Here is a 16,256-nt window from a genome sequence, read left to right as displayed (position 1 = left end):
CCCTACTGCGCGCCCCCCCACGACCCCCGGAAATGACGTCATGCGACACAACAACCCGGATGTGGTGTCACGTCGCCCGCAACATGGCGGGGCGCGTGTTTGGTGGGAGACGCTGAGGAGGAGCGCGAACCCCGAGACCCTCCCCCCGCCACAGGGGACCGGGGAACCTCGACTAGACGGGGGATACGGGGAGACGAGACAGGGGACACGGGGAGACTAGACAGGGGACACGGGGACCTCGACTACACAGGAGACACGGGGGCCACAGGGGACGCGGGGGTACCTCGACTCCACACTCAACCGCCCCGACCATGAACTCCGTGGCCACGTGAAACCCGCGGCCCCCCACCCCACCCCAGCCCAATAAGCCGTGACGGTCGAGGCCGGAGCTCCGCGGGACAGCAGGCGCCATGGCCTCGCAGCCTCCGCCGAAACCTTGGGAGAGGAGAGCGGTCCCGAACAGCGGCGTCAACCCCGCGTTCCGGTACCGCGGCCTCGCGTCTCCCACCCCGCATCCGCGTCCCCCTCCTCCCCGCGGGGTCCTCTCCCACCTGGCGCCGCGAGGCGGTGGATGTGAAAGTCGCAGGAAGGAGGGGTGGAGAGTTGAATGGGAAACGCTCGAGATGGGTCCACAATCGGAGTATTTATACTGGAGGAATTCGATGAGCTATAAAGCAATTTTTTGCACGTGTGCAGTACTAGCGTTGGTCGGAACGTTACAACAAATAATGCAAACACACGGTGTGAGTGCAAAGTGTAGGAAAGGTAAACAAATCACTCAAAATACACAAATCTAAACCATTATTTTTAAAGCCCACCGAGGCATTCACTTTTTTTTCAGAAGCGACCTGGCCACAAATGATCGCTCAACAAAGTGACTTATGATTGTATCCCTTAACTTGCATTGCATTACATGGACAACGCAAGTGAAAAGCCCCACGTGGTTTTACATTTGAGAAATTCTAGATTTGAAGCTTTCGTGACTGCAAGGATTCATACTCTTAGGTTTTTTCGGTAAAGTCACGTAGGTAGAAATAAATAAAAATATGAATCCTTGCAGTCACGAAAGCTTCAAATCTAGAATTTCTCAAATGTAATACCTATTTTTACCTACATGACTTTACCGAAAAAACCTAAGAGTATGAATATTTATTTTTACCTACGTGACTTTACCGAAAAAACCTACGAGTATTTGAGAAATTCACTCAAAGCGTAAATGCAACCGGCCACTTTGAGCTCGTGCGGGAGCTTCGAGGTCGCAGTGGTGTTGACCTTTCAAACAGCTGCGGTAAGGAGCCAGAAGGCAACCAGCGATGACGATTTGGCGACTTCAGCCTGTGGTGGCCGTGACAAGCCGTGCAGGACCCGTGCCGCGAGGTGCTCTATGGTTAGATATTGGGAGAAAGTTCATGCAAATGTTGTTTGATTAACAATGTCTTTAGGGCAGGGTTGATATCGAGAGATGATTGACTCGTGTGATGAGGGTTAGGATTGCATAGGGGGGGGGGTCAGGTTGTTTAGTAATAAGGAGGGTAGGTTGAGTCTCTCTCGCGTGGTAGAGTTAAGAGTATACTCTTGGTTATTTCAGTAAATTCACGTAGGTAGAGAAAATAAAACAAAACACGACGTTTCGGGCGCAACACAAGCGTCCGTCATCAGGGATTGTCACAGTCATCTCTTTGGCATACGTCAGCGATTGTTACCGCTGTCGTTGTCCCCGCCTGATGACGGACGCTTGTGTTGCGCCCGAAACGTCGTGTTTTGTTTTCTTTTATTTTCTCTACCTACGTGACTTTACTGAAAGAACCAAGAGTATGGATCCTTGCCGTCACGAAAACTTCAAGTCTAGAATAGAGTTAACAGTAGTTATCACTGTCACAGCGCCCTGTTTTTGTGTGCTTTTGTAAAATCATATACTCAGTATGCAAAGCGGCCAGAAAATAACAGCACTGACATTAGTTTAAAAGACAATACGTTTCTTGAGTTTTACAAGCTTTATCGGAATTTGAGGAAACGAAACGGGAGTGCGTTTCAAAGTGGAGCAGTGCAAGAAAAAAGGGAGATAAAAATGTTGCGTTCTTCAATTTGTTTAACACGGTATGGATGAGAAGAATGTTTTTGGTACAACGAGCCCATGAGGGCACCTGCCCTGGCCGCACCATGGCATTCTATGCGACTCATTTGTGGTCAGAGCCCCAGAGGCCCCGGGCGGAGAGGCGTGGGCTGGACAGGGTGGCCCAGGCAGGGCGGCTCCACCACCCCTGCCACCTCGCCCCACCCAGAGCTCGTCAGCTTTCACTTCTATGGGGTCTGCCTACCGTCCGGGATTTTCCTCGTACACCTCCCCGCACGCCGGCAGCCTCTACGGGGTCTCCAGTCCTTACTACAACAACGGCATGGGGTACCGTGCGCAGGAATGTTGTTCACGAGTGCATCTTACATTGTGGTGTGTGCATGAGGTGATAGACTGCGTGTTGAGTTTGTGTCTCCCTGTGGGCCTCTGTATTTCTGTTGTCTATATGTGTACGTGTATTTATATCGGGAGTGGTAGGGTAATGGTTAGTGCTCTGCGCTACAAAGCTAGCAACCCAAGTTCTACTCCTGTTAAAATAGCAACATCAATAGCAAATATTTGAACTGGTCCTGGTCGGCTCAGCCTTCAGTTAGTACTGATGCAATGCGTAAACATTACTGGGGAGATAAAGTCTGCTGGACGTCGTGCTGGCCACACCATGCCTGCCTTTATACAGTGAGGGAGAAAAGTATTTGATCCCCTGCTGATTTTGTATGTTTTCCCACTGACAAAGAAATGATCAGTCTATAATTTTAATGGTAGGTTTATTTGAACAGTGAGAGACAGAATAACAACAACAAAATCCAGAAAAACGCATGTCAAAAATGTTATACATGTATTTGCATTTTAATGAGGGAAATAAGTATTTGACCCCCTCTCAATCAGAAAGATTTTTGGCTCCCATGTGTCTTTTATACAGGTAACGAGCTGAGATTAGGAGCACACTCTCAAAGGAGTGCTCCTAATCTCAGCTTGTTACCTGTATAAGAGCTGAGATTAGGAGCACACTCTTAAAGGAGTGCTCCTAATCTCAGCTTGCTACCTGTATAAAAGACACCTGTTCACAGAAGCAATCAATCAGATTCCAAACTCTCCACCATGGCCAAGACCAAAGAGCTCTCCAAGGATGTCAGGGACAAGATTATACACCTACACAAGGCTGGAATGGGCTACAAGACCATCGCCAAGCAGCTTGGTGAGAAGGTGACAACAGTTGGTGCGATTATTCGCAAATGGAAGAAACACAAAAGAACTGTAAATCTCCCTCGGCCTGGGGCTCCATGCAAGATCTCACCTCGTAGAGTTGCAATGATCATGAGAACGGTGAGAAATCAGCCCAGAACTACACGGGAGGATATTGTCAATGATCTAAAGGCAGCTGGGACCATAGTCACCAAGAAAACAGTTGGTAACACACTACGCCGTGAAGGACTGAAATCCTGCAAAGCCCACAAGGTCCCCCTGCTCAAGAAAGCACTTATACATGACCGTCTGAAGTTTGCCAGTGAACATCTGAATGATTCAGAGGACAACTGGGTGAAAGTGTTGTGGTCAGATGAGACCAAAATAGAGCTCTTTGGCATCAACTCAACTCGCCGTGTTTGGAGGAGGAGGAATGCTGCCTATGACCCCAAGAACACCATCCCCACCGTCAAACATGGAGGTGGAAACATTATGCTTTGGGGGTGTGTTTCTGCTAAGGGGCAGGATAACTTCACCGCATCAAAGGGACGATGGACGGGGCCATGTACCATCAAATCTTGGGTGAGAACCTCCTTCCCTCAGCCAGGGCATTGAAAATGGGTCGTGGATGGGTATTCCAGCATGACAATGACCCAAAACACACGGCCAAGGCAACAAAGGAGTGGCTCAAGAAGAAGCACATTAAGGTCCTGGAGTGGCCTAGCCAGTCTCCAGACCTTAATCCCATAGAAAATGTGTGGAGGTTCGAGTTGCCAAACGTCAGCCTCGAAACCTTAATGACTTGGAGAAGATCTGCAAAGAGCAGTGGGGCAAAATCCCTCCTGAGATGTGTGTAAACCTGGTGGCCAACTACAAGAAACGTCTGACCTCTGTCATTGCCAACAAGGGTTTTGCCACCAAGTACTAAGTCATGTTTTGCAGAGGGGTCAAATACTTATTTCTCTCATTAAAATGCAAATCAATTTATAACATTTTTGACATGCGTTTTTCTGGATTTTGTTGTTGTTATTCTTTCTCTCACTGTTCAAATAAACCTACCATTAAAATTAAAGACTGATCATTTCTTTGTCAGTGGGTAAACGTACAAAATCAGCAGGGGATCAAATACTTTTTTCCCTCACTGTAGGTGCTCCCAGCACATGCTCCAGGAGCCTGTGTACGCTACATAGGAGGGGGGGTCTTTGTCTTTGTTCGCTTTTTCATGGCAAATGTCTCTGCAGGTACGGCCTTGGCTTTGGTGGCAGCCAGTATGGCGGTTACGGCTACAGCCGATTCCGCGAGCAGAATACGAGCGGGCCGAGCCGCTTTGTACGCACGGCGGAGGAGAGCAGCCGCACGGCGTTCCAGTCGGTGGAGAGCATCGTGCACGCGTTCAGCTCCGTCTCCATGATGCTCGACGCCACCTTCTCGGCCGTGTACAACAGCTTCCGCGCCGTGCTTGACGTCGCAGACCACTTCAGCCGCCTGCGGATGCAATTCACAAACGCCCTGTCGGCCTTTGCCCTCGTGCGCACTATCCGGTAACCACAGCGACGCCAGGGCGGGAGGGGCACATACCAATAGTACCCGTCTTGCACCAATGCGTTTCCATCAAATGCTGAAATGTGATGCAAGTAGACGTGTTTGGTGACCCCCATGCTTGGTGTGGGCAGGGTGCCGCTCGGTAACTACACGTGTGCTTGTCACCGTCAGGTTTCTTTACGGGCGTCTCCTGGCGCTATTGGGGCTTAGGAGCAAGAGTGAAGTTGACGCTGCCTGGGTGGAGAGCTGTGCTGCTGGTACAAGCAGCAAACCCGCAGCACCTGCATGCCCATTCTGATACATTCGTGCTACTCTCCTTTAAAATCAAAGTCTTGCCTTTCCCCACCGATTGTTTTGTACTGGTAAGCATAGCCGTGGTTGTGGGGGTGGGAATTTCAGCTTGGTGTGCGGGTGCCTCCATGTTCTCCAGGAGCCTCTATAGAGGGTGCAAGTGTCTCCGGAGCTGGCCGAGCTGGTCCCAAGTCCTGGCCCATCCTACTGTTTTTTGCTGTGGTACTCGGCGGGCCCTACCTCATCTGGAAGCTTCTTAGTGCTGCTGCACAAGAACCTGAAACTGGTGAGAGCCTGGGATTTATGAGAGATTCTGAGAGCAGAGATCACAGGAACGGGGTGGGCGCCTGAACGAGAGTGGTCGTGAGTGTCTGTCATTTATTTTATTATCAGGGTGTGAGTGGGCGAGTGGTGAAGATGACCACATTGTGGCCCGGGCGGGGTACGACTTCACCGCAACGTCCGATGAAGAGATCTCCTTCCGTGCAGGAGATGTACTCATCCTGGCACCCAAGGGTGCGTCACGCCATGCATGCACTTCCCCTGGGTGGTACCACTGCCCTCTTTGCTCCCACCGATGGCACCGCACTACCATGAGCCAGGAAACATTGACCCATACCACCACAACACCCCACCACAGCCCACACTACCATGCCCCATACCACCAACCTCCAAGACCCATACATCAAAGCCCAGGCCAACACATCCCACATATATAACCATCTCCCACGCCACCTTGACACACACCACTTTTATTGGGACAAACCACTTTGTATAACTTATTTTGCACCATACGTAGCCAACCATTTTAAATATGTACATCCATGACTCACGAGCTGGTGGTGCTTGCGCGGTTACAGAGCAGCAGCCGAGGGTGCGGGGTTGGCTGTTGGCGAGCCGCGATGGGGTGGCCACCGGCCTGGCGCCTGCCAACTACGTGCAGGTGCTGGGCAAGAGGCGCGGGCGGCGGACAGCGGCGGGAAACCCACCGCTGGGTGCAGCAGCTGTGGGCGCGGGCCCCCCTACTCTGGGAGTGCCGCAAGCAGGACCGAGCACTCCAGCCGACACGCAGCAAGCCACCGGCTCCAGCGCCACCACGCCCCAGCAACAACAGCACACGCTGGGGGACATGGAAGAGCTGTTCAATGCCGTCCAGGCAGACGTCGGCGCAACAGCACTTGACAATCAAACGCAGGCAACAATTGTTGCTGTTCCAGATGTCGAGCCCGAGTGCCAAGATGCATGAGCTCCTGGTCGTCGTGCACGGGTGACGAGGAGCTGCTGCCATGAGATTCGATTGAGCCAGGAGGCTGCGGCTGTGTGTGCCTCTCGCGTGTGCTGCCTTAGCCTCGTGTGTAATTCTTCCAATCTCACCTCGGAGATGGACGTAATACAATTTTTGGGAAATTTACATATTTCATCGGTGAGATGAGCAACTTGATTTAGTGAGCTTGATTGTTTTGGAAATGCACTTTAAAGTGCTTACGAAATGTAGTGATATAATACACTGTAAATAATAAACACATAAGAATCTGTAAAGTTGAAATAAAAGATGGTGAAAGTAATGGTCGCATGGCGAATGGTTCCGGCGCACTTTAAAGGTTGGATTTAGGGTTTGGTGTTTATGGTTGGCGTTTGAGATTTTAAGAGTTATCGGATGGTGCCCAGCACAAATGGCCTGGAGCCATCATTGCAATTTATGGTAGAAGACTTTGACTCCCGTCCTTGTGACCCCCTATAGACCAGTCGCACCCAACGGGGGTGTGGAGTTGAGAACCCAGGGCCAACGAACCCCTCCATAGGGATAGAGACCTCCAAGCCTAAGCTAAGGAACCTGTGCTTGTGGCCATAAAACTCCTGATGTGTTTTTTTTCCTCTTGACATCTCTGTATAGCCATTGTCTATCTGCTCTTGGAAAAACGTCTCCATTCTGTTATTGATCATGTTTCTGCAATGCCAGTGTTCTTATCTACACTGTTGCAAAAAACGGCATTCATCCATATGAGTGTATCAGTCACAGCACTCGAGTCACATGCCTACCAACGAGTTGAGGTCTCATTCTGACTGATAGGAACCAGATACTTGCATCCATAATGAGCTGTTAGGCATATGACCTTTGACCTAGAAACCATATAACATTCCCCTACCTTAAGTTTTTTTAAATTTAAGCTCGTAAAAATAATTATTTTGGAGTATGGTAAAATTAAGAAAAACCTGGGTAACAGAGTCAAATCGTTTCAAAGGGAGGCCACAAAAACCATTGAATTTTACATTTTAGAATACAGCGCAGCTACTAAGATGTAAACTAAAAATTGTATTTTAACAGGTAAGGCCCACAACTATATAGCTCTTTTTCAGAAGCAACCTGGCCACGTTATATCTCAACGAAGTGGCTTGCGGAAATTTATACCAGCCATGTACTCTATAAAACGCATGTTTCTAAATGTGGAGGGAAAAACCGGAGGACCTGGAGAAAAACCTACGCGACCACGGGTAGAACATACAAACTCCAAATATACAGCAGGCGTCAGGGTTAGGATCGAATCCACGACCTCCTGTATACCAAGCGAGGTAGTTAACATCTCGCCACCATCTCGCCCCTAGTGTGCACATTCGAGTCACAGTTGAAGCTAAACAACTTTCCGACTCCCCTCCGTCTGCGTCCACCCAGGTCCGCCTGTGGTTCAGTGAAGTGTGGAGCACGACCAGAGGTCGCAAACGGGTTTTGATTCCTTACCCGTACCCGGCCGCACCAGGGTCGCAAACGGGTACCCTATCCGTACCCGGCCGGGTACGGGTATCGGGTACCTGAATGCGACCTCTGGGATGAAGCCATGTTGCAGGCGCGGGTGGGTTGATTCTAGGAACTTGAATTGTGAGAAGAGACAAGACGTTGGGAAATGAGTAACAAACAGTTACTCACCAGTGACTCACGGTCTACCCGCACCAGGGTCGCAAACGGGTACCCGGCCGGGTAGCCGGGTATGGGTATCGGGTAGGGTATCGGGTACCCGGTTGCGGCCTCTGAGCACGACTCCCTCTCCTAAGACGTCAGTCAAACGTGGGAGAGTAGTCGGGCAATTGGCCTCTAGAGGGAGCCCGTCTGCCAGCAGTGGCGTAAACAATTGCAGCGATCCACCATTTCTACTGCGGTATTCATTTAAACGGCAAGCTGCGGTGAGAAGGGCTTCCACTGCGCGTGGTTCATCATTCGCTCGCAGAATCTCATCCGTTCACAGCATCACCCCCGTAGGCTCTCGACTCTCTGACCAACATCAAACCAATTTCCCTGCCAAGGTAAAAACGATCATGACGACTAAGAATAATAGCGCGTACGGCCCTAATCCTGCATGGCCACCAGGGGACGCCCACGCCCGAACAGCTGACGGGGTCCCCGTCGACTTGACGCGGCAGATGGGCCCTGGCATCCAGGCGCTGGCCGGCACCGCGGGTTGCGGCCTCCTGCTGCTGGTGGTGCTCCTCGCCGCGGCGCGTCGCCGCCTTCACGGGCGGCCCTCGCTGCTGGCCCTCATGGCCGGCAGCATGCGCGGCAAGACCGTGGTGGTCACCGGTGCCAACTGCGGCCTGGGCCGCGCCACGACATTGGCCCTCGCCCGCCTCGGGGCCCGCGTCATCTTGGCCGTGCGCGATGTGGCGCTGGGCGAGGAGGCGGCGGGAGAACTTCGTCGGGAGCTGGGCCACGTGGAGGCCGAGCTGCTGGTGGTGCGCGAACTGGACCTCGCGTCCCTGGCATCGGTGCGCCGCTTCTGCGCGCGGATGGAGCGTGAGGAGGAGCGGCTGGACGTGTTGGTAAACAACGCGGGGGTCTTCCGCTGCCCCTACGCGCTCACCGAGGACGGCTTCGAGACGCAGTTCGGGGTCAACCACCTGGGCCACTTCCTGCTCACCGCGTTGCTGCTGCCGCTGCTGGGCCGCTCGGTGCCCAGCCGGGTCGTGGTGGTGTCGTCGGCCCTCTACAAGCAGGGCCGCGTCAACTTCGACGACCTCGCCAGCGAGCGATCCTACGACCCCGCGGCCGCGTACGGACGCAGCAAGTTGGCCAACGTGATGTTCGCACGGGAGCTGGCACGGCGCCTGCGTGGCCGGGGCATCACGGCCAACGCGCTGCACCCGGGCATCGTGCGCACCAACCTGGGCCGCCACGTCTCCATGCCGGCCCTGGCACGGCCGCTCTTCAACCTCCTCGCCTGGGCCGCGTTCCGCTCCCCCGAGCAGGGAGCCCGCACCGCCGTCTTCCTCGCCGCCTCGCCCGACGTGGCCGACGTCAGCGGCGCCTACTTCGGCGACTGCCGCCAGGAGGAGCTCCTGCCCGTCGCCACGGATGACGCCGTGGCCGCCAAATTGTGGGAGGTCAGCGAGCGACTGGTGGGCCTGCGCTCTGGGGGGCCCGATGGCCTCCCCCTAGCACCGTCCGAGCCCGACTCGGACCCCGAGGAGCGACCCCCCCAACGCGGCGACGCTAAGACGGCCCCCTGAGCATGGGCCGCGGCCGTGATGCGCGGGCCGATGCTGCTCCTAATGTCTATTTTCTGCTCTCGGCTGCAGGCTGAGGAGGCTAAAAATTCAAGCCTTGGGTGACGTGTGTCAGTGTATTCATTGAGTGACTTAGAGCGCGATGGCAGTGGCTTCATCATCGGCGCTTTCTCACATTGAGACCATAGACTCACATCGAGACCAATGCACTCGTAGAGACCCATAGACTCACATCGAGACCTTTAGACTCACATCGAGACCCATGCACTCGTAGAGACCCATAGACTCACATAGAGACCCATGCACTCGTAGAGACCCATAGACTCACATCGAGACCTTTAGACTCACATCGAGACCCATGCACTCGTAGAGACCCATAGACTCACATAGAGACCCATGCACTCGTAGAGACCCATATACTCACATAGAGACCTTTAGACTCACATTGAGACCCATGCACTCATAAGAGACCTTTAGACTCACATTGAGACCCATGCACTCATAAGAGACCCATAATAGACTCACATCAAGACTGTCAGACTCACATTGAGACCCATGCACTTACAGAGACCATTGCCTGAAATCGAGACCCGTAGACCCCCATAGCCGGGCAGTGATGGCGCACGTCTGTAATCCAGTGCTCTGGTGGTTGAGGGTTGGTGGATCACCGCATAAATGTTACAAAACTCCCTTCCCGTGGGGGTCGACGAGGAGCCCGTACTCCTGACTCGCCAGGAGATGGCAGTACAGCAAAGATGTGGACTCCACCTGGGTCAGGGTCAGAGGTCGCAACCGGGTACCCGATACCCGTACCCTACCCGGCTACCCGTTTGCGACCCTGGTGCGGCCGGGTACGGGTAGGCCATGAGTCACTGGTGAGTAACTGTTTGTCACTCATTTCGGGTAGGGTACGGGTAGGGAATCAAAACCCGTTTGCGACCTCTGGTCAGGGTGGTTTCCCCCTGGCACATGTGCGTTTTCTCCAGGTGCTCCGGTTTTTTCCGACATGTAAACACTCATTAATTGGCCGATATCACCTTAAATGATATATAGAGGACTGCAGAGCTTTGGGAAATTGTTGGCACCGGCTCGTCACGTTGGATTCCTGCTTGTCTGTGGTTTCTCGCTCTCTTCTGAGTCGTTCTCTCTGTACGAGATTAAGTGAATACCGTGCGCGTTACGAGGTGATATTCTTATTAGCAGAGGTGTGGACTCGAGTCATGTGACTTGGACTCGAGTCAGACTCGAGTCATGAATTTGATGACTTGCGACTCGACTTGGACTTGCATAACAATGACTTTGTCCCACCTATGAGATGTGGACTCGAGTCATGTGACTTGGACTCGAGTCAGACTCGAGTCATGAATTTGATGACTTGCGACTCGACTTGGACTTGCATAACAATGACTTTGTCCCACCTATGAGATGTGGACTCGAGTCATGTGACTTGGACTCGAGTCAGACTCGAGTCATGAATTTGATGACTTGCGACTCGACTTGGACTTGCATAACAATGACTTTGTCCCACCTATGAGATGTGGACTCGAGTCATGTGACTTGGACTCGAGTCAGACTCGAGTCATGAATTTGATGACTTGCGACTCGACTTGGACTTGCATAACAATGACTTTGTCCCACCTATGAGATGTGGACTCGAGTCATGTGACTTGGACTCGAGTCAGACTCGAGTCATGAATTTGATGACTTGCGACTCGACTTGGACTTGCATAACAATGACTTTGTCCCACCTATGAGATGTGGACTCGAGTCATGTGACTTGGACTCGAGTCAGACTCGAGTCATGAATTTGATGACTTGCGACTCGACTTGGACTTGCATAACAATGACTTTGTCCCACCTATGAGATGTGGACTCGAGTCATGTGACTTGGACTCGAGTCAGACTCGAGTCATGAATTTGATGACTTGCGACTCGACTTGGACTTGCATAACAATGACTTTGTCCCACCTATGAGATGTGGACTCGAGTCATGTGACTTGGACTCGAGTCAGACTCGAGTCATGAATTTGATGACTTGCGACTCGACTTGGACTTGCATAACAATGACTTTGTCCCACCTCTGAGATGTGGACTCGAGTCATGTGACTTGGACTCGAGTCAGACTCGAGTCATGAATTTGATGACTTGCGACTCGACTTGGACTTGCATAACAATGACTTTGTCCCACCTATGAGATGTGGACTCGAGTCATGTGACTTGGACTCGAGTCAGACTCGAGTCATGAATTTGATGACTTGCGACTCGACTTGGACTTGCATAACAATGACTTTGTCCCACCTCTGCTTATTAGGGACCCACTTAGAAACTGTAATGTGATGGCAGTGGTTCATTGCTAGCTCCCTTCCTGTACGTACACCACACACAGATGCACATAACAGCACACGCCCAGTTACGCACACGCCTATGCACTTGAGAACATTATAGTCGGAGAACTCATTAATACAAAAGCCTATTTTTACAGGGAGGTGATGCATTCCATTGAGATTTCCAGGAAAATGTGGCAAGTCACATAAATCGCCTTAGTCAACATTTGTTGCTGCTCCTGCTGCGTTGGCAGTGGTGCACAAGCAACGAAGAAAGCTCTCCAGCAAATTCGGTAACGACACTATTTGGCCTTAAAAGAAAAAAAATGTGACGTTTTGGTCAATGGCCCTTCTTCATAGTACACAAAACTACGTGATATGAAGACGGGCCAATGGCCGAAACATTGCCTATTTTATATTTTTTGTGTATTTTCTCTTTAGGGACACAGTGTTGTTGACTAATGTGTTGATGTTTTTATCCCTTAATTGGTACGCTCAGTTTAGATTGCAAACTCTCCATATATACCACGATAATGTAGATGGGAAGCTTCAGGGAAGGTGTCCCTTTAATTTAGATAAACAAAGATTTCACTGGCTTTGTGCGAGCCAAGCAATTGTTCATCATCGTCATCATCACGTGCTGCCATCACGATGCAGTCGTCAACGACCCGAAAACCCGGGGTGGAGTTTGTACCGTCCTCCACCTGGAGCCCGGACTTTACTTGTGTGGAGGTGCACGCCCGCGCGCGAGTGCACATTGTTTGCTGTGCCCACGTCTCCCACGCCGCACTGACCGGTTGTTTCTGTGGCCTTTCACTTGGTCAAATAAAGGCCTCCCCATGGATTTTCTGTGAGCAGGAGTGAGCGGCGTGTGGATTTGTGTAGGCGCGGCGGAGAGAGAGCATGCGTGGTGCGAGCATAGCATGGAGGTTGGCGGTTGCACATGGCCAGGAGAGTGACATCACCAGAGGGTCCCTGTCAGAGGGAGACTGCCAAATATTCACAGCCAGCGAGTGTCACTTTCAGAGGATGCCACTGCCAAATTTTCACAACCAGAGAATGTCACTATGGGAGAGGGACATTTATTCACGACCAGACGGTCTCACTTTCCACAACCAGTCGGTATCACGACCCTGGGGGTAACCTCCTCCAAAGACTCACAATTACAGGGACTCGTATAGGCAGCAGAGTGCTGTTGTGAGTAAACTTGAGGCCCAGCTTTTGACACAGGCTGGGCACAGACGAGCCCCCACACTTGCACAGTGCCAGGGAGCCCATCCCCTTCCATGGTGACATTGCCAAGTGGAAGCGTATTTTGGGTCACCCTGGTTGATACTGCAGGTGCAGTAACCGTAAAAGTCTTCATCATCTGCTTCGTAGCGGACGTTAAAGATCCCGTGACGTTATTCCAAACAATAGGCCAATTGTGAAAATATATATACATAGCCAACATCAAATACTTAAACATCACCCCCCCCCGTTACCTCTCTGCGAAACTCAGCAGAACCCTGCTGAAATTTTTTCTTAAGACCGAGGCTGTGGTGGGCAAATGTTCATCATGGAGATGTGTTAAAGGGGGCAACCCTAGGTTCGGTGCCTCCTCTACGTGGCGCGAGGAGGGCGAGGCTTGAACCACAAACCCTGAAGTCCCAAACCGCTCTGACCTGCATCAGCGCCTGGTGCCGCTGGGGGGGGGGGGCAGTGGGTGGGGTTTACCCTCCCAACCTGTCCCTCACCCCCAGCTCCCCTGGTTTGTCCTGCCTCCCTAGGCCAATGGTCCACCCAGCCAGGCACTGATTCATCCACCAATCATCCCCCGATTCCCGTTGCTGCCGCTTCGCCTATAATCTACGGGCGCGACTCGGGTGACAGCAGCAACAGCAGCAACAGCAACAGCAGCAACAGCAGCAGCAGCTTCTCCCTTCCCGCACTGCGGATGCATTCGCGTCCCGTGATGTGTTTATTTATTTATCCGGCGAAGAGTGGGAGAAGCGGGGTCACGGGGTCAGGGGAAATGTCAAGGTGACAAAGCATGCGGACGCTCCCTCCTTCCTCCCCATTCCTTCTCCCTTAGAGGCTGGCTCGTCGCACACGCATTACAAATATGATACATGCGTGATACATACTTGGTGTCTAATGGTAGCATCCATTATTAAAGCACTATAATTAGACAGCATTTTCAAGTAGGTCAATAACACTCTACACACACTGGAGGATTGTATCGTGCGAATTCAATTTTTCTAATCCTCCACTGTCCGCCCTGATGTTGACAACGCGTCAAATATAGGTTCGAGAGGATACATTTTTATGGCAAGATTGTATTCATTTTATATTTATAGTCCGCTTCTAGACATCTGAATAGATCTATATAGTCCATTAGCACAGGCCAGATATAGTGGTTCCAATTTCTTTTATATGACCATTAACAGTCAATTATGAGATAATCATTTGAAATGCCTGAGTTATCAAAAACATCACTCATTAGGCATACATAAACGTGAGCATTAAGAAATATGTGCTTACTTTAGATGGAACTAATTTATGTTCTGGCCCATTGACTAATGTTCCAAAGTGTGGGCGTTGGTGCTTTATTCTAATCCCTGTCCTTGGTGCTGAAGCATGGCATGTCCCGAGTGCTGTCTTCGCCCCTGGCCAATGCTGCCCAACTCCACTAGCCCAGCATGTAATCTCTAAACGCAATGAAATATTCAAACAGAAATACTGTAATCACATCACCCGCACTGCCGAGATCTGGCGGTAATGAGGGAAGGGGGACACCATTTGCACGACCCCCCTCGCCCCCGCTGCGAATCGCGGGGCGGGTGAACTGCACAGAGCAGCGGGCCGTAGAGCCCCCGCAGATTGTAATTCAAACCCTCCACTCGCTTTGCTTGTAACGCCACAATAGCATCGGCATTAACAACAAACATCAATAACATCAAGAGCCCCAACAGCAGTACCGTAAAAGCTGACGGTGTTGGCTCGAGGGTCCGAGCCTAAGCAGCGTTTTTCGGGGTTGGAGAGGTCAGGTCCGGTGGGTGGAAAGCGAATGTCCCCACCCCAGCACTAAGTTAAACTAACCCCTACTTGCCCCCCCCCCCCCCCCCCCCCCATCGAGACAATGTGAAGTTGATCAAGATTGGAGCAAAGAGTGAGCAGCAGACTGGATAGGAGCGGTGGTGGATGGCAGTGATCTATGGGAGGAATTAAACGATGGATGCGAATGAGCGGCGAGTGAGGGATTGAGTGCCGGGTGAGTGAGGCGAATGAGAGTGAACCACGTGATTGATTGATAGGTGGAAGGAATTGAGCAGTGGGTGAGTGAGGTAGATGTGAATGAGTCGTGGAAGGGATCGGTAGGTGGGAGGAATTGAGCGGTGGGTGGTCGTGATAAGTGGCTACAGGAGCCAAGGGGATTGGGGTGAAGGGGAAGAGAAGTTGGGTTTGGGAGGAGGGTGTGGGTGAAAGTGGGGAGGTATTGAGCTCGGAGTGGGGGGGGGAAGCGAGTGTTGATTGTGAGCGGAGGGGCGGAGGCGTTGGGGGTAGGGGAGTCAGAGTTGAGGGGAGGAAGAGCTTCGTCATCACAAACGGAGCTGAATTCGTCTCTGCCGCCCCCCACGCCCCCCACCCCCCATGCAGCTCAGATTTACTACCGCGCGATAACGAGGATTTTGCAGCGTCTAAGCGAGCACCCAAAAATAACAGCGACCGTGTCCGTGTCACTGTGTGTGGCGGGCGGTAGTGGCGACTGATTGTCGCACTGCGCTACGAACCCGGCGACGCGAGTTCGATTCCCACTCGCGATGAAATTTCAGTGGCGAATATCGAACAGGTCCTGGGTCTGCCCCTCGGTCGACTTAAATGAGTACCTGGTGCGGCGTTTAAACATCAGCACTGGGGACACAAAGGCGGCTACGGGCGAGGTTTAAGCCACCCACCCTCTCGTGTGCCGTGCCGGTCTTCATACATCTACGCTAAAAGCAATTGCCCCGACAGTCTGTTAAAAAGGTTATACGGTGTCTGTTTGTGTTTGTGTCATTCTGTCTATGCAAGTGTGTGTGTGTGTCACAGTGGATACGTCAACACCCGGGCCTGCCCTGTGACCTGCCAACAAAGTGCACTTAGCATGGCACATCGCCTCGATGACGTCACCACCATTCAGCCTTGTTGCTGTGTCATTGTCTACATCGGTGGCAGTGTCGCGGTGTCTACTTTGCTGGCTTTAGTCGCGGCCGTGTCGCAAGAGCTATGTCGCATCGTCTGCGCTAACAGTCATGGAGTGTGGACCACCGCCTCTCCCCTCCCACCTCCAGCCGTCCCCCTCCCCTCGCTCCCCGCTCGCTCTACTC

General features: G+C 52.1%; 1 protein-coding gene and 1 pseudogene across 2 annotated transcripts; both read left to right on the top strand.

Moving 5' to 3' along the window:
• Nucleotides 1-47: 47 nt before the first annotated feature.
• On the top strand, nt 48-6,654 carry PEX13 (peroxisomal biogenesis factor 13). The gene is made up of 7 exons (XM_078608586.1): nt 48-484; nt 2,192-2,401; nt 4,498-4,797; nt 4,970-5,055; nt 5,229-5,375; nt 5,483-5,605; nt 5,950-6,654. The coding sequence occupies exons 1-7, from the start codon at nt 411-413 to the stop codon at nt 6,333-6,335; spliced, it is 1,326 nt and encodes a 441-aa protein (XP_078464712.1). The 5' UTR covers nt 48-410; the 3' UTR covers nt 6,336-6,654.
• A 1,498-nt stretch (nt 6,655-8,152) lies between these two features.
• On the top strand, nt 8,153-12,761 carry LOC144728880 (retinol dehydrogenase 14 pseudogene; annotated as a pseudogene). The gene has a single exon (XR_013587575.1). The product of XR_013587575.1 is annotated as a retinol dehydrogenase 14 pseudogene (transcript).
• The last annotated feature ends 3,495 nt before the right edge of the window (nt 12,762-16,256 follow it).

Source organism: Lampetra planeri, chromosome 30, assembly GCF_965212315.1.
Source record: "Lampetra planeri chromosome 30, kcLamPlan1.2.h2, whole genome shotgun sequence".
Lineage (NCBI taxonomy): Eukaryota > Metazoa > Chordata > Hyperoartia > Petromyzontiformes > Petromyzontidae > Lampetra > Lampetra planeri.
The sequence above is the reverse complement of the archived record's forward strand: the minus strand, read 5'-3'. Positions and strand labels throughout refer to the sequence as shown.